General features: G+C 34.4%; 1 protein-coding gene across 1 annotated transcript in view; it reads left to right on the top strand.

Annotated features, from left to right (window-relative positions):
- The window catches only part of LOC129753467 (sericin-2-like), a 38,030-nt gene extending 18,287 nt beyond the window's left edge, over positions 1-19,743 (top strand). Inside the window, exons 2-4 of the mRNA XM_055749286.1 lie at positions 6,269-7,007; positions 19,526-19,632; positions 19,684-19,743. Coding sequence (XP_055605261.1) covers positions 6,527-7,007; positions 19,526-19,632; positions 19,684-19,743 — 648 coding nt within the window. The 5' untranslated portion in view covers positions 6,269-6,526. The remainder of the gene's footprint in view (positions 1-6,268; positions 7,008-19,525; positions 19,633-19,683) is intronic.

The raw sequence follows: 19,743 nt of genomic DNA, 5'->3' as shown, positions 1-19,743 counted from the left end.
TGCCTCTACAGTGACTGGTTTTCTGCTTTCGGCAAAAATTTTTAAAATGCATTTTTAAACGTTTTTATCTACTTTTTCAAGTTTCATCCAATTAGGCAATAGACTATTTGAGTGTCTGAACACGAAACAATGATGTAATTCACATATTACAGCTGTTCTCTATGGTTAAATAAGCATTTTCCTTAAGGTGGCCATTATGCCCCCATCTCCCCTAGTCTCCAAATAATAAAACTGACCGCCCGTTTTCCAAAATTTTCAGGTCCCCGTTTCCCATTGAAAAATTTTATAGTCAAATTGAAAAAAAAACGCTGAATGGAATATTCTGAAGCTTTTGACATTTTAAAGAAAATTTCAACGACATTTATTTATATCATACAATAATATTGATTTTTTAACACGTTCGTCAACAAGCGTCACCCACTCAAAAACTCACTTTAAAAGGCCAAAACATCGCTCCAAATTTCGGCTAGAGAACGGAGAAGAATATGGTTACAATCCGAGATAATTTTGAATAAAAAATATATCTCCAAATTAGTGTTTCGACTTTTCAAATTTAGACGTATTTTGTGTCACCCACTCTTGGCGACGAACTTGTTAAAGTACGGACCTCAATCTCAATTCAATCCAACTCCTCTCATATTTTCCAGTATCTCGATCAGACAAGTGTATTGGGAAAGCCATATATAAACAGGATGAATACGAATTGGATTGTTTTGTAATCATTGCATGTTTTTAAAGTAAACATTTTGCTACAAAAAGTCGTTTTTTCTGAGAGATTTGGGGATTTTTTTTTATTATCTGACAATTTGCGCCGGGGGTCTTCGGATTTTCCCCAAAATTTCAAATTTTGTTTGTTTCAGCACCCTATAAAAACATGTATTTTTGCAGATTTCTAAGACTTTTATTTTTCGAGTTAGATAACGTTTAAGTTTTGTTGAAAAAAAATTACCCTCTTTTCAAATAACTTTGTGAATTTTCAACGTAGAATAAAAAATAGCACATCAAAGCGCATTTAAATTTTACCAGCTATCCAAATAAAATATTAACAAAAAATTATATATTGATTCTCGGTATAAAATGTAGTAAATATGTTAAAAACAACGTTCAAAAGTACCGTCTGCACCACCAAATTTTTTTAAACATATTTCATTTTATAGTCCTATTATTTCACAACTTTCATCTGAAGACACCAAGGTGGGCCAAAAACTCCTTCAAGAATTATGAAAGAAACAGTGACAATAAATCTTTTTTTTAACGTCAAAAACTATCAATTTTCGAACAACTGCACTCGCATATAGGGGCTTCTTCTCCTATCGTACGCATGTGCACCGGGAGTTAAAAACCTGCAAAAAATACCATTTTATAGTCAAATTAGTTTTACAACTTTCCAACTACCCTAGAAACGATTATATTCATTGATTGTTTTTTTATCTATTTTTTTTTTCAAAAGAGAAGATAAATAACTTATCAATAAAATAATATCTACATGCTTTGTTTACAACTCTGCACCCACACTGATTACCTCGATTTTAACAATGGTCGCATCACTAATGTACGTTCAATCGTGCATTAGAGTACGTATTTTTAACAATACGACTGAAATTCCTGAAATAATTGAATAGAAATTAGCTGAATGACATTATTTAAAACTATACATTTCTTATTTGAAGAAGTCATCTGACAGGATGACTACATTCGGATCGTACAGCGAGAGCTTCGTCGTGCTATGTGGCTATGTCGTGCAGAGTATTCTGCGACGGTTATGTTCCATTCATATTTGGGAACGAATGCATGGAATTTTATGATTCCAGGTATAGCTGATAAATACTTAAATCCAGTGTTCGGCAGAAAAGCACTAGTCCGCTAATTTTTCGTCAGTGATTCAATTATGGTGCTAAGTTTTGATTGAGCTAGTGAATTAAAAAGTCCAGTTAATTTTTGGTTCCACTAATTGAAGACTGCTAACCTCCATATATTTGCATCAATCTCTCGAATTATTACTGATAGAATATACTTTTTAAGTTAAGGTGACATTTGCTATCATTCTGACCTCAATATGCGCTGCAAGCGAAAGCTGTCACTTCTTATGGTCTCAGTGGAGGAATGTTCACTAGATTCAGGGGAATTTTTTGTCATTTTTTTCCGTTTTTATCACTTCCTTTCGCAACACTAACAGAAGAAATAAAATTCAATATTCAGGATGGTCACTCAATTTCAATTTTTCATTTCCCGCATTTTTCCTGATTTTCTCCCGCATGGTCACAGGATATTCCCGATTCCAAAAAAAAAACGAAAAAAATCAGTCTAAAAAACTCTATTTAACTATATTTTTAATGGTACCGGTTTGAGTTATTTATGAAGTTTTATGAAAGCAGTGATTATATTTTACTTCTTCTATGAGTTTTGCGAAAAAAAAAAATACTCGAAGAGTGAAAAAATTAACCAAAAAACAGCAATGTAAACGGCGCTAAACAATTTGTTAGCCGATCAATAATTAAACAAAAGTAGTTAAGAATAAGTAGTTTGAAATTGTATCTCAACTGTCGGATAATTGATAGGAGCTTTTCTCAGAGTGTTTAGTTTATGATGATGATTGAGAACGAATGATGATGACAGTAAACAATATTAAAATCAGTTGAGTAGAATTCACAAAGTCAACAGGAAGTACGATAGCATTGAATTGTCCACGCGATAGAGTTCATTGGAATCTGAAATAGAAAAGAAATAATATTATTGTAAGTAAAATTAAATTAAAACAATGATATTTACCTAAATTGTACTTACCTGATTGTAGCACGAGCGAGTGTGTTGGATATAGTTGTTGGAAGGAGAATTAGGAAAATTGAGGTTACGAAATTTGTAAGTCGGATAAAATAACTGAATTTCTATGTTGCTAATGAAATATTAACAGCTTTTAGCTAAAGATACACTACAAGTTGACGGTGTTCTACGCTCAAAAGACGTATCACAATTCTCCCTCAACACAATTCAAAACTTTTTCAACATCCTTTAATCAACTTTTTGCTTTAAGGTGGTTGGGACATTTATTTTGTACATGAAGGATCTTAAATATAGAAAATAAAAAATATTGCAAAAAATAATGAATTGGAATAAATCGCACAAAAGATTCATTTCAAGATTTCATTCATAACGAAAATAAAAAAAAAAGAAATATAGTTCCAATATTCCACATTTTGTATTACGCTCTTGTGATTCGAAAATTCGATCATTTTTTTTAATGCCTTGAACACTGATAGTTGATTAAATTCCCACTATCGACAGATTGTGTTTTGCTCATATAACTGTATGAAAATTCGATCAATTTATCTAAATTCCCCTAAAATGTTTAGAATTTAATTGTTCTCATTTATATTTATTGTTTATTTAACTAAATATTATAATTGAGGGTAAAAATAATTTAATATTTGGATAAAAAAAATTTGATATTTGATCCGGCCTAATTGTTGGTCAACAAATAACGATTAGCGCTTTAAGCTTAAAGCGATAACTTTTTCGGCACATTTAGCGTTTATAATTAGCAATCGCTAACTTTGAATGAGTTAGCGATTTAATTAGCGGCGCTAATGTTTCAGTTAGCGATGTCGAAAACTGCTTAAATCTGTTGGTTAGCTCGATTATAGCCTTTTCATATTCAGCGTTAGAAGCATAGAAATATAAACTCCCAGTTGATTCCCAATTTAAAATGTTTCGCCCAGCGGAAAAAGCTTTAATGCTGTTTTTTAATGCTAGCATTTCTCGTGTGCAGTAGGAAAAAACGACGATTGAACGAACATTAGCGATGCGACCATGTATTGTTAAAATCGAGGTACCCAGTGTGGGTGCTGAGTTGTAAACAAAGCATGTAGATATTATTTTATTGATAAGTTATTTATCTTCTCTTTTGAAAAAAAAAAAAAAAATAGATCAAAAAACAATCAATGAATATAATCGTTTCTAGGGTACGCTTAAGAATGAACGTTTGTGTAAATGGTGTGCTGCGTATTGCGTATAAGCGCGTGACTGTGCGAGAATCGTTATACCCTGACGCGGGCACAAGAATACATTATGGTCCTTATTTCTTCCATAACTCTTGAAGGAGTGATTGGTTTATTTTGGTGTCTTTAGGTGAAAGTTGTAAAACTAATTCGACTATAAAATGGTATTTTTTGCAGGTTTTTAACTCCCGGTGCACATGCGTACGATAGGAGAAGAAGTCCCTATATGTGAGTGCAGTTGTTCGAAAATTGATAGTTTTTGACGTTAAAAAAGAGATTTATTGTCACTGTTTCTTTCATAACTCTTGAAGGAGTTTTTGGCCCACTTTGGTGTCTTCAGATGAAAGATGTGAAATTAATAGGACTATAAAATGAAATTTGTTTAAAAAAATGTTGGTGGTGCAGACAGTACTTTTGGACGTTGTTTTTAACATATTCACTACATTTTATACCGAGAATCAATATATAATTTTTTGTTAATATTTAACTTGGATAGTTAGTAAAATTTAAATGCGTTTTGATGTGCTATTTTTTATTCTACGTTGAAAATTCACAAAGTTATGGGCATTCGAAAAGAGGGTAATTTTTTTTCAAAAAAAACTTAAACGTTATCTTACTCGAAAAATAAAAGTCTTAGAAATCTGCAAAAATACATGTTTTTATAGGGTGCTGAAACGAACAAAATTTGAAATTTTGGAGAAAATCCGAAGACCTCCGGCGCAAACTCGTCAGATAATAAAAAAAACCCCCTTATATCAATTCAAAGAGATTTTCAGATCTTTGTTTTGAATTTAGTTGTGTAAATTCAGCTTTTTTATCCAAATGATATATGCAGACCAAGAAGCATAGAATTCACTAAATTTTTCTGTAATATTGACAAAGCAAATTGTTCTATTAAAAATATTATTCATACTGAGAGAATACGCGATTGGGTTTTGGGATGTACATGAATGAAAAATACACCATTCGAAACAGGTCCAAGACCAAGGTCTACCGTGGGTCAAAATGATGATTTTTGAACTTATGAGTGTAGTTGTTAATATTTTTGCTGTACAAAAGCCTCTTAAACTTCTTAGTTACAACTTCTTCACCTTATAACTTCTCTCTCCCACGGTAGTTTTTTAAACACCTTATTGGCTCTTACTAGTTTATTCAAAGCCTTTCGAATCGTATACTGCCCCTACTCGCATAACAGTCCCATATGAATTTTCGTCATTTTTCATCTAACCTGACAGTTCGTCATTTTGAACATAAGGCTTCAATATAAAACAATAAAAAAAGAGATTTTGTTCTAGAAATTTTGAAAAAAATATCAACTTGTGGCTGTCCCATATGAAATATACCCGCATAACAGTCCCATATGTGAAATATCACGGATTTGGTTTCTTTTCAATGCTTCTTTCGGCGAAATAGTCTTTGATTTATTGCTTCGAATCATTTAAAAAAGATTTAAACTCACTTGATGTCGAATTATGCACACTAGTTCTCGAAGGCAGGTCAGTAAGAAGGAAGGAATGTCTTCCTGAGCAAAAAACTAACCGATGCAATCAAAATCGTAAAAAGATTCAACTTACAATGAAGAATTCACGATATTTTTCCAAAAGTGTGTTTCTTTTTCTGATAACTGCATTTAGAAGTTCAAAAATGATCAAATTTAAGTTTAAGAAAGTAGCTTGGTTAGCAAAACATATTCTGGATGGGACTGTTATGCGAGTAGATTTGAAAAAGGTCTCAAATATGCTCGCATAACAGTCCCATAGCGAATAAAATGGTGCTCCCGACGTTACCGATGGCCCAATTTCTAAAATTTCAGGTCGTACGATTTATTATGACAACCTAGAACACATTCCATCAAACGATTTTCGTTTATACTGAATGTAATGGTTATAGTTTAAAAATATATTCCAAATCAGAAAAAGCTGATTTTCTCGCTTGCTTGTTTTTGCATATGGGACTGTTATGAAAGTAGGGGCAGTATACTGCTATTTTAAAATTTAAACGGTTGCTTAAAATTGTGTGTGTAATTACTGTATTTTTATTTCTACCCCAACCTCCTAAATACGGCCATGCACTTCCTTGTGCTTGTGACGGTAAATTCTTGCGAAAATCATATCACAAAGCTTTTCTGTTACTTTCTATTTATTAATGCAAATAAATTAGCCAATACGTAGCCCCGTAAAATCTCGGGTTGTAATATTTTGCCCACACGCCAATTCGACAAGTAGGTAAAACACTAATTTATTCCCTTTTGTTTTCTCCAATCTTTTCCACAGGGGTCAAATATTGTCGAACGTGAAGCCAAGCACACCGGATAGAACCGGACCACAGAAAGAGGACTCCCCCAGAGTGGTTGTTGTTTTTGTTATTGCTGTTATTGTTGAAAGTTGTAGTTCGCGCCTCGATTACGATTTCGCGCGTAACTTTCCGTGCCCCGGTGCAAAACTAGGCCGCAACCGATTGTTGTCGTCGTATCAGCCCGAGTAACTCGGTGTGTTTGTGTAGCGACGCTTTAGTGTTTGCTTGCTTGCTGTATGTCAACGACGACGGTTCTTCCAGAACAACAGCAGCAGCAGCCAACAATAGACCCTGATCCGGAAGATAGCAACAGCAACAGCACCAGCCCAGCGAACGGTAGAATGTCGCGCAAGCGGCCACGAGAGTCAGTTCTGACTAGTTCGGCTCCCCAGTCTGTCGTCGGTGTTTCGTCGTCGTCGCGCAGTGAAGATTCGGTTGCCATCGGTATGCCGCTCGATTCCGGAAATGAGGATGTTTCGTCGAGTGGTGGTGAACGACAGGCAACAAACGGAAACGGTGTTAATCGAAACGGTGTCAGTGGGGTTGTGGTGGTAAATGGGACGGCAGGGTCGTCGTCGTCGTCGTCTGGGGCCAGCAGTGTTACCAGCAAACGTTTCAGCAGTATCCGTATTGAGGATGACGGCATGGAGACGGAAAGGAGCGATAGCAGCTGGCCGCCGCATCAGGACAGCATAAGGAACGGCCATGTAAATATCGGTGAGTTGATTGACCTTAGCAATGTTGTGTCAATTTAACTGAGAAAAAATACTCTGTCATCGATATGTTTGAATGATGCGAAATCTATTTTCCCCCGTATAAACACGAACAAAATCATGAAATTGATTGTTGAAGGCTTTGTGCAGGGTGGTCCATGCTCTTAAGTTCACAACTGGCGAGAGCCGTAACTAAAAACGAAAGTGACAAAATTGTAATTTTTCATCATTTTCAAACGTTTGCAACGTGCATAAAAAGTTATAAAATAAATGATTTCTATATTTCAATATTTGTAGGATGATATGAACTTCATAGCGCTATTTTTTTGGAGCAATGGTTAACTTTCAATCTTTTAAAGAATTTTGTTGTCAAAATCTTTGAGTTCAATTGAATCCTAGAGATTAAATAGGCATAATTTTATTCTAAATAGCTCGTGATCATTGCTGTGTATTATATTACCTATATTTATCCAATATATAAATTATCAATGTAGCTTTAATGCTATGCGAGATAGGGGTTTTAGCTAAACTGAAGAAATTCTCTTCTTCTAAGATTTCACAATGATATGGAAAGCAACATAACCCAAAAATAGTCATTGGACCATTTATCTTTCGATCAACCCCCTGAATAAACAATTAAGTCTCGTGTAACTTTAAAATCACCATTCCTCTCACTTGCTTCTTGTATATCTACAGGGTGTGCCATCTGGGTGTATACGATTTAAACGTTCAATAATTCCGTTATTTTTCAGCCAATTTTCAAAAATGAACTTTCAGAACATTTTATGCCATTTATTCTAAACCAGATTTGGAATACAACGTCGATTTAATTACCAGCCCTATCTGATAGACAATTGAGATCTTCAACGGGCTTTCTCTACAACAGCATTAGGTCACCAGCTGTAGGTCAGCATTTCGAGCTTAATAGCGAATATTTCCGCGAATGTAAATACACTATTAAATAAACATTTAAAAATCGTGTAGCGTTCAACTAAATATTGGTTTCGTACTGTTTACATCCAAAAGAAGTAAGCGTTGTCATTTTTTGTCGTTTTTTCGCGAAGAAATCTGAAAATGCGTGGCTTTACTTCCGAGCAAAGAAAAAAAATGTGAGTGGTCTTTCAAACAGAAAACTAGTTTAGGAAGAAGGTGTGAGTGTGGGAGCAGTTCAAACCTCGTTGAGAAATTATGGAAATTATGGAAACATTGCTTTTTGACAGATTCCCTGAGACATGGTAGGAAACCAGCCACCGTGGCCTAGAGGATAGCGTTCAAGTCTTCTAAGCCAGAGGTCATGAGATCGAATCCCGGTCACGGCGTACATAGTACACTTTCTGTGGGTCGGTGGTTTTAGCATCTGTAAGATGCTAGCCATCTTATCCTTGAAAGATGTACGCCTTAGAGTTAAGTAAATTAGATCTCTTCAAAGAAACATGAAGTTTCACTGAGATCCTATATGTGTGTGTTCGTTTTTTTTTTAAAAAAAACCTTGCCCTGCTGACCCTACAATGAACAAGAAAATCAAGGAATACAATCAAAGGAATCCTTCGGCCTCAGTCGGCTAAAAAGAGAATTGGACATCAGACCCATCGGAAGCAGAGGCAACCCAAGAGGAGTACCAAACAGACTGAAAACGTGAAACCGAGAGCTCGGAAACTCTACAACAAACTTCTGATCGAAAATTCGGGTTTTCAGTAAGCCTGGATGAAACCTACATTAAATAAGACTAGAAAACTCAGCCTCAGCCTCACCGAAGGGAAAGGATGTTCCTGTATCAGTGGAAGCCATTAACACTGAAAAATTTGTGGCAAGTAATATGTGAATCTGGTTAAATGTTCCGTCCATTCATAACCACAGATACAATGAATGGCAAAATTTACGTGGTAGAATGTTTACAAAAAAGGTTGCTGCCCTTAATCAAACAGCATAACAATCCTACAATCTTTTGGCTTGATCTCGCATCGTACGACGACTCTAAGGATGCATTAAAGTCGTATGAAGCCAACAAGGTCACATGTTTACCGAAAGACATTAACCCACCAAAGTGTCCAATCGCAACTTGTTGGGCTTTGAAGAAGGCAAATCTGAGGAAATACATGCAACCAGCAGACAGTGTTGAAAAATTCAAGAATGGTCGGCCTAGAGTGGTAAAAATGGCAGGAGAAAGCACTGTGCGGAAGCTGATGGTTAGTGTTAAGTGTTAGATAAAAGTAAGAGAACTCGCTAACCATACAAAAACTGAAGCTAAATTAATTACAAATTGAAAAAAAAGTAGTGCAGTATATTTTAGAATAGAATGTTAAAAATAACATAGTTTCTTTTATTTAAGAAATAAAGTGTATTTATAATTTTCGGAACAGTCTACAGGTGTTGGCAATTGCTGATGTAGTCGAATTACCTTATTCCCAATTCATATAACACAACAGAACTGGTTGAAGACATTATTTCAGTCTTTTGAATGTTATAGGGGGAAGTTGTTTACTATCGGTCACGTGACGTTTTTTAGGAACTCTCAACAACTCCAAAAATATATTTTCGTTTGCCTTGGCTCGTTTACTGATTTGAAGAGTAGCACTACTCGAGAAACTACTAGAAAATAATCCTCCAGATCCTTTGTCGGCGTGCTCAGGTCTATCTTGTAAACTAGTTTTTCGGAAACATTAATTTAAATTTAACCGTCAGTGTTTCACAATCCATTGCATACAAATGAAACAAATTGTGTCTATTTTGAACATATTTAAATTTTGTTATGGTATTTACTTTCTATTTCGCGCAGAAGTTCAAACTGTTGTGCATTTCCCTCGACTAAAGAAAATTTTTGTGATTCACTTAAGAAAGAAGGTCACGAAATGTGGTTGAAAATGAATTAACATCATACAGAATTAGTATGAGATAATACGAATACAATGGATACCCTGTACACTAGACTGTTGCAAGCTTTGTATGGAAATTTTTAATTCTTAAATTTTTACACCTCTGTATTTTTATTTACATAGTATTCCGTTATTCCGTCTAACGACATAACTTGACGAACATAATTCCTAAAATTCACTCGGTCCATAGCAACCGTTCTCCAATTTATCGCACACCCCACGTTCGCGAGATCACGCTCCACTTGGTTTAACCACCTCGCTCGTTGCGCCCCCGCTCGTCTTGTTCCTACCGGATTCGTAGCGAACACCTGTTTTGCAGGACAGTCGTCCGGCATTCTCCCAACATGTCCCGCCCAGCATATCCGGCCAGCCTTCACCACCTTCTGGATACTGGGTTCGCCGTAGAGTCGCGCGAGCTCGTGGTTTTAACCTCTTATAAATTTTTTTGATAGTTTTTGTTTTGAAAGAGCAAGCAGTTCAACGAGTTTTTATTTTTTATGAGAATTTATGGGAAAACAAAATTTTTCAGATGTACTCAAAGTTGAAAAAAATGAACTTTGGATAGAAAAATATTTCTTGACTTTTTCAGTATAAACGAGGCACAAACCTAACTTGTATCCCACAAAAATTACTCGATGTTATATTTTTTTTTCAAAATATTTTTTTAAAATTTTAGCGTTTTTGACTGCTTATTCGAAAGCGGAGGGATGAATGACCCCATAGATGTTAAAATCCCAATGATCAAATAAATAAAAAAAAAATCAAAAAAAGTATTTAATTAAAAAAAGTAAAATAAAAAAAAATAAAAAAAAGTTAAATAAAAAACACTGATGCTTGGTGACCCAAAAGGCATCGAAAAAGCAGATGGGAATTATTTTTGCAGCGGTGTACTGTACACCCTACGAAAAATATGTCAACTTGAAATTGGAATGAAGAAGTGCAGACATTAGAAACTATAAAAGTGAAAAAGTCCTATAATTTTTCGTTCAACTATGTAAATGAATTTTCTATATTTTAAATAGTATACAGCTTAAGTGAAAAAGATATTGCCTGTTTGAGTGTCTCGTAGCGTATTGCATAAGGCACCGATGATAAAATAAATCAGGTTTAAACTATTCAGACAATCTCAAAATAATCTTCCAAAATTATGGCACTACTTTTCGTGGAATAATTTGCGCTAAGACGAAATTTTTTGCTACGTAAAAGTCTTATATATTTAGCTTAATAACAGAATGGCGAATATCTATGTAGGGCAGGGGTGAGCAAACCGCGGCCCGCGGGCCGCATGTGGCCCGCGAGACCCTTTTGTGCGGCCCGCGAAGCTTTTTTTCTAATTTTAAGCCTTAACTTTTTTCTACAATGGATTGTTGGGAAAATTTATATAACTTGATCAAATATGCACTTATCTGCATTTGCCGCACAATCAGTCAGATTGTTAACTTTTTTCTGACATTTCAAGCATTTATTATGTTCTGTTCAATGCATAAATGCAATATTACTCATTGGCATAACGTAATATTGGATTTTTTTTATTCAGCATACATTTTTCCTAATTATTTACCACTTTGAAAAGCAAAATACATCAAAGTGAATCGGAAGAACAGCCAAAAATCGGAAGCTACACATGATAAAAAGAATTGCGAAGTCCGTTACAGAAGTCATTATTTTCGTTTCAAGCTAAAATAAAGTAGTATGATAAAAAATGTGCTCAGCGGATTTTTTTAAAATTATTTTATCCAATTCGGCTAAAAGGCATGTTCTGTTTGCATTCAAATACTGAAAAAAAAATTAAACCAAAACCTTGTAAAATATTTTTCACTTCTGAATATTGACGAAAATAACGAAAGTTTGATAATGAAGCCTGGGTAAACGATTTTAAATTTTTTATCAACATGAATCAGCCGGCATCAAAGTTATCGATAAAATTCATTAGTTCTTGATGAAAACAAAAGATATCTGAAACTATGTGATTCGATTCAAAAGGTCTTTGCGATTATTTGTGATGCTTTTTTCAGTAATTTGAAAGAAAATTTATAACAAACATCGGTAAAAAGCCGAATTAAATTCAGCTATTTGACTTATAATCAACTCATTCCACATTATCAAAGTAATAATATAGCTTTAGAAATCGTATCCCAATGATATTTTACTAACATTAAAAATTATAAAAACCTGGATACAAATTTCAGAATCAAGAATTTAGTTTTTAAGATAGTTGCTTAAAATATCTGAAATTAAACATTATTCTGTGATTTCGCACAATTTTTCTCAAAATATCAATGCAATGATCCGATACAGAACTTCAATTTAAAAACGGGGTTTTTTTTTACCGGTTGTAGATAAAATTTCAAGGCTTTGAGGACAAGTTTTAATTGTGGGAAAAAAAATCACAGAAAGTCAATTAGCGATTCAACTTACAACGCTAAAAAGACGGTGATTTCTTTGAATTTATATTTTTCGAACGATAAGTTATCACTGTGGTAAGCTCCAGAAATTTTTTTAAATGGAAGTGATGACAAATATTACTATCGGTTTTTACAAGAATGTTGTAAGAACGAATGTTCGCTACCTTTTTAATATGGGGTATTTAAAAAGTCGTGTTGAATTTCTGTTTTTAAACAAGTGAATTTGTTTTATCTTTCCTATTTCAGATTTCATTGGGCGAAAAATTTGATTTCTAAAATATAACGTGAAGCCCTGTTTATTAATAAGAAAAAATTTATGTGCGGCCCCCCGACAAAATTTCAAAATTAAATTGGCCCGTTGGTTCAAAAGGTTGCTCACCCCTGATGTAGGGTATTTCGGGGGAATATGCACCTGCTAGGGGAAATGACCGAGTATGCGGAATACATAAGATGAACACCCGAATACATTGCCACATGTGCTTCATATTTCTATCTTCTACTCATATTTTGTCAATAATATAACTTTTAATTGTAAAAACTATGAAAATATTAAATTTTTTACAAACGCTTTTCTAAGCAACCTCATTGGATGTTAAACGCCCCAGTGTAGGCAAATGATGCTCCAAAACATTGAATCAAAACGATTCAAAAACAACACAATATTCACAGTGAAAATAAATTTATTCTGTTTTTTTTTTCGAAAAAAACTGAAAAATTATTTTTTTTTCAGGTTTATTTACACATAAAAACAAGTGGTTTGTTAACATTTCTCAATAAAAAAAGCAATTTTTTTGACATTTTTGACTTAATTTTGAGCTTTGTCAGTTTCAACGAAATTTTTCTGCTGCTTTTGGCGACAAATTTAGCGAACCGATTCGATTTTCAGTGCACGTTTTTTACTCAAACCCGATCGAAAGTTGTGATTATTATGCATCCTAATGATAATTCAGGACTAAGCAAAGAAGAAGATCGTTAAATTATTTCGATAATCAGTCTGTATTCATGGAAAAATGCACTACAAAATTGAGAATAAAACACGTGGTTTCGTTTACATCCTACCGAACAGCACCTTGAGAGGAGGGCGATTTGTCCAAAAATTGATGGGGGCATTTTGATCGGTTATTTAAAATTAAATTAATCTTCGGTTTACAATAAATCAACAATTTACCACAGTTTTTCATCAATTGATAATTCGAATATATAATTTGAACAACCAATAAAATCAATGGTGAGGATGTTTTAAGAAATTATCTTGGTGTAAAAACCTATTTCATTTGATCACTTTTTACAACTTAAGTGATGAATAGCTACCACAAAATTTATTTTTATTGTTATTCGTGTTTCAATAAACATCTGGTAATGATTTTTACTAAAATTACAAGGTATTGATTTTAAGAACACATTTGTGTAAAAAGAATGCACTTAAAACTTCGTAAATCTTCGAAATTAATCAAAATATAGTCGCTGGCATTTTACCCCGCAAGGGCATTATGGTCAGAAGTACCCTACTTTATAACGAAGCCATCGTGTGAAAAATGTTTTGAGTGTAATACAGGATCAGTTCAATAATTACGCACAAATGCAAGGTTGCAAATCTGTATGCAAATTCCGCACAGCCCTGAACCAAACAGAGTACTATTTTCTACTATTACTATTACTATTTTCATTAGTCCAAGGTTCTAGAAAATATTATACCTACTCATTACAACTATAAACAATACTTTAACGAAAGCACACCCGAAATAATCTGCACGTAGTGGCTACTTGAAAAACTGCATAATTGTTATCAAATTTATTTTCACGTAAATGCTACGAAATCAATATGTGAAGCGTCCCTATAAGAATTCGTGCTCCGTTGAACTCACCTCTAATTTACGTGAGTTTTTTTTTTTAAGTAAAATCAACGCGGTTTGTGTGTGAAAGCTACTGGGAAAATTTTTTAGTATTGGAATGAAATTAATGTCGTTTTTTCCTTTCTACGTTTGTTTTTGTTTATTATGATTAAAATAAAGTCGCTTAGAAATACTTTTAAAATTTTTTGGGTGCAGAAAAAAAGTTGTCGACGGAGAGCAAGAATTGTATCTATCTTTTAGAATCTCATCTCATCGTAACAGTTTCCTTTCCTGTCAACTACTCTACCTAAGATTGGCGGAAAAATGTTGTTTTTTTTTTTTAATTGATTCTTTTTGGGCTAATATGGGCTATAAATCATATAATTTACTTAGTTACCATTGTAGGCGCTTTTTAACTAGTAATTTTATTATTTGTCTGAAGAAATGATTGAAGAAATGTTTCTTTTCTTATTATACTTGTAATTGCAAACGGTTTGCCTCAATAACATGATATGGATTATGAAGAAATGTGACTTTAAGTTTTACAACCATCCATCAACTGACTGTTGACTTTAGACTTGATCAATCTAATCAAAGCTTGTTTTCTTGTATAGTTCTGCTTGATACTCGAGAAATCCGCTTCGAAGACTTATGAGATCATTATAAAGTCTCGTGATGTTGATGTGTATTACTGCACAAGAGATTCTGAGTGGCACAACTCTATCGACTAAGATAAAAAAAATCGGGGTCTCGATTTATAATATAGAATGTTTTTTTTTTTTGGTTTGAAAAGCAAAACAAAAATATTAAATCAGCACCAACACGTGAAAAGGGTCTATGTTCATTTATGACGTTTCGAGAAAAAACGCGTTTGAAAATTTTGCAATCTTTTTTAAATCGCTAATTAAAATTCACAAGGAATCTCCCAAGTCTTTATGGTCAAAACGGTGCGTAGGATCATTCTTAATATGTTTTTATCGATACGATGGTTTTATCATGTAAAAATAGCTCGCAATTGTTTATAGACCCTAGCTGGAGTATGAAATTCGTCTAAATGTTTTATACACCTTCGCTTTGTACTGTATGTCTCATTAGACTGGCCCAAATTTGTATGGGATGATTTTTACAATATTTTTTTTCTTCGCGGCACCCCCTAGATTGGTGCATTTAAGTGAAAAAATGACTTTCTGAAAGTTTCAGGTCATTTGGTAGAAGCACGAGCTGGCGCAAAGCACTTGAAATTTGTATGGAGATTTTCGGCAAAATGTATGGAAAATCGACATACTTTCACTCGTTGTGTTCTAAAATATGTTCCCAGTATGCTAGAAAGCTCAGAATTTCAGGAATTGTAGTTCAAACAATGACAAACAAGTTTGTAGAAGATTGTAATGCGATACGAGTTGAATGTAATGAGTTATTTGCAACTAAATGTGTGATTTTTTTTTCACATTTCATCGATATATCGTGAACGGTGTATAAGTGGACTATTAGTTCTAACTTGATCGCATTGTCACACAATGAGAATAACAGATAGAAAGTTTGTGTCCTTGGCAAAGTTGTAGCTTATTTTATAACAAATAAAAAATATAAGTTGAAAGAAAGGTTCGAAAAAACTATGAACTGCTGCATTGTTTTGAGTATGAAAAACAGAGATTTGTTTTAAATTAAGTTTCTTCAAAATTTTTGGCGTTTATATTACATTAGTGATCAATAAAATGTTTATTCAAATCAAGCAAGTATATTAAACTTAGATCCTGAAAGTTTTCAACAGTGAAGTTTTTGTTTGATTCTGGTAAGTTTTGCGATAATGACTAATTATTTGCAAAATAATTTATTTTTCAGTTTTGCTGTGGATGAGAAGTTTGTTATAGTGGGACATAAGCTTGACCCCTCTTTCTGTAGTGTCATTTACTATTATAGCGCCAGCACTAGATTTTACTTCGGAAGTCCGGACTTCCGATTTCGAACTTACTTCCGAACTTTTGACAGTTGTGTTTAAAAAAAAATAACAGTGTATTACATGCAACGATTGCAACGTTGCCACACATAAATTTGTATCCACCAGAGTATCTCTACCAGTGTTCCGAATATCACTCATTTTCAATGAATGTTTCTGATTGCACTTCGCAACTGAACGTACAACGGTCGGGTTTCGTTATTGATTGCTACTGGACCTACCCGATCATCGATCGTTCAATTCATCGCTAAAATACAGATCACCTCGTACGATGCTTGCTGTCAAAACAGTGCAGCACCATCATCAAATTGGAATCTCACCAATGCGCAATGCATATGGCGAATCTTGTTGGTCTTCGATCAGGAGGGAATGGATCAGGCAGTGAGTGAGTGATACATGAAGCCGATCATTAGCGTATTTTGTTTGATTTGATATATAGCAAATTTATAAATTTATTTGTTGTTATAACGTTTTTTAACATCAATATGATCAAAATCAAATTGAAGTTGTGTTTGTGAGGGAAAGATGTTCACTTTCGCCATGTTTTTCAAATTTTACAAGTTCTCTTATTAAACTGTCGTCCGTCACGTTAAAACTACTGAGAATTTATGGTGTCCCGCACAACTGTTTGATTTTTCTCGTCCTGCAAAAAATAATTTTGAATTTCATATAATTCAGGCAGATACTGAGTGAGCTACATTCAGAATGGATCAGTTTGTATCTCACTCATCTCCGATATGCGATGTTTGCTAAACCGATAATTCTGAATGATGCGACTCGATTTGCATAGCTGATAGGAGCGCTGATCGAGATTGCATACCAGCCAGGCGAAGCAGTTGCGAGAGGCGCTATCGCATTATACAATCTGAATGTTTCCAACAGGAAACGCATCCTGAGTGTTTGTTTTGATTGATTTTCGGAAGACTGATCTCTACATACATTAAGCGGGCCACACACTACACAACATTGGTACAAATGCGATCAAAATCGATGAAATTTTGTCGCTGTGAACACGATTTGCATCGTGTATGGCACTGCTTGTATGAGCGTCCAAACGGTTTGAGTAAAATCGGTCGGGATCGAGATATTTGTACAAACCACCACCCTCTGTGGGGTAGAAATGTTATTTTTTATTGCTGTTTTCGTTTGTGTTCGCGTGAAATATACTTTAACGGGCAAGAAGGAGATACACAAACGCTTCAAATGAATGATTTTATGTAAATTTGAAAACAGAAAATTTCTCGGCGCACGCTTAAATAAAACGACTCAATATGTTTTGGTCGGAAGTCAGCCATGATGCCAGTTCACCAACGACGTTTATAAAATTTTTATCTAAACGCACAATACCTTTTAACTTCTTATACGTTGTTGCCCTTTGTTGAATTCTTTGATAGTCTTCCAATGTTCAGGATTTATTGTCAATAAACCTTTTGCTATATCGTACCGATCGAATTAATGAATTAATTAATTCATTCAACGTTAAATTTCTGAATTCAGTCATACCTTTTACCACAAGTTTTTAGTTATTGAGTTTGCTTTTTTGACAATTCTTTAACCATCATACGTTTCTCTTCGAAGGTCTAAATGCCCCAAAATAATGTTTGTCAGAGCTTTTTTTGCAACTTTGTCGAAGACACAAACTTTCTATTTGTTATTCTCATTGTGTGACGATGCGATCAAGTTAGTGCGATTATTAGCCCTTACACCGTTCACGATATATCAAAGAAATGCGAAAAAAATCACACATTCAATTGCAAATAACTCATCACAGTCAACTCGTATTGCTTCACAATCTTTTACAAACTTGTTTGTCATTGTTTAAACTACAATTCCTGAAATTCTGAGCTTTCTGGCATACTGGGAACATATTTTAGTACACAAAGAGTGAAAGTATGTTGATTTTTCATATATTTTGCCGAAAATTTCCATACAAATTTCAAGTCCTTTGCGCCAGCTCGTGCTTCCGCCAAATGACCTGAAACCTTCAGAAAGTCATTTTTTCACCTAAAGGCACCAACCTAGGGGGTGCCGCGTGGAATATAAGGATTTTTTTTTTGTTATGGGCCAGTCTAATGTCTCATATGTGTGAGTGAGATGGAGATAAAATTTCCCCTATTTTTTAACAAAGGCTTATGGTTCTCGCTATAGGAGTGAGTGAATAGCTTTCCGCATTCTTCCCCTTTTAGTGTTTTGCATCTAGACCGTTTGCGTTGTGTGGAGTAAAGGGTGTATAAAACAATCTGTGTGAGGATAATGTCATTTTATGGCTCTAAATTTTTTAGATCCTTTACTCAAACAGCGATTGTATCCCATTTACCCGAAAACCATTGCCCAGAATGAATTTTCCCCAGAATAACAAATACCCGAAATCAAACCCCAGAATGAACCATTTCCTAGAAATTTTTTTCCCAGAATGCACCATTTACCCGAGTTTTTTTTCCCAGAATGGACCATTTTCCAGAATTTTTTTCGCCAGAATGGAACATTTACCAGAATAACACAAACCCCAAATTTCTTCCTTTAGTATTTTTTATTATTTTTCTAATGAATTATTGTAAATTTTATATGATTCAAAATTTAATTTTTCAAAATGAGTTTTTAAATGAAACCACAGATTTGAATGTTTCCAACTAAATTTAGTTTAAAACGAATATTGTGTTTTGTTTAAGGTTTGGGTACTTTAATTGATTTAATGCTAACCATGGACCTTCAAAAAACCTGTTTTGGTGTCCGACTCCTCACGCTGCGCGTTCGAACTTGAAAGATATATTCACCACTAAGGGAAGGGCTTAGGGATCACCCCTAGCTTTCACGCAGACCTAGGAAGCCCCGGCAGACCTAGACCAATGTATTAGGGCCGCCGCTTCCGATGGCGGGTCAGCGGCCATCTCGAATTTGGGAGCTTCGGCGGCTTTGTGCCGCCTCGGTACCTTTCATCCTCGTTGGTTGCGGCTTTGCCTCAAAAGAATAGTATTATGTGAACCCAATTTTTGTGGAATAAATCTTTTTTTTTTTCTTTTTTAAATTCCAGTTTGGTTTAATATGTTAAATTTTCTGGGAAATGGCATTTCTGGTGAAAAATTTTCTGGGAAATCTTCATTCTGGTAAAAAAAATTCTGGGATATGGTTCATTCTGGAGAAAAAAATTCTGGTAAATGGGGCATTCTGGGAAAACAAATTCTAGGAAAGTGGATTTCTGGTGATTGAAATTCTGGTGATTTTTCATTCTGGGCAATGGATTTCGGGAAAATGGAGTAAAACCAAAACTAAAAACGGGTTTTGTGTTAAGTAGAGCTTATATTGGGCTATTTGAATCCACTGAAACCCGGTTTTGTTTACTTTGTCTTTTATACCCTTTTCACATGTTGATGCTGAAATTATTAAATAATCTTTATAACATTTTTTATGTTATCAAAATTTAATGATTTTTTTTTATCTCTTTCTCAAATTCTCAGACACTGATTCAATAGCATCATCGTCATCATCAGCCAGGCCAGCTTCGTCAGTGCCACCGCTATCCTCCAATCAGCTGGGCAGCGGCGTCGAGCACAGTCCCCTGGTGGTAAGTAGTGAAGTCCGTTCAATTTAGAATTTCACCAGAATATTCCAACAGATTGATTCTGATGACCAACACGTGATCCATGATCTGATGTTTAGTAAACTACTCGTTTAA

The sequence above is a fragment of the Uranotaenia lowii genome, chromosome 3 (genome assembly GCF_029784155.1).
Source record: "Uranotaenia lowii strain MFRU-FL chromosome 3, ASM2978415v1, whole genome shotgun sequence".
NCBI lineage: Eukaryota > Metazoa > Arthropoda > Insecta > Diptera > Culicidae > Uranotaenia > Uranotaenia lowii.
This window is presented reverse-complemented; position numbering and strand designations above follow the sequence as displayed.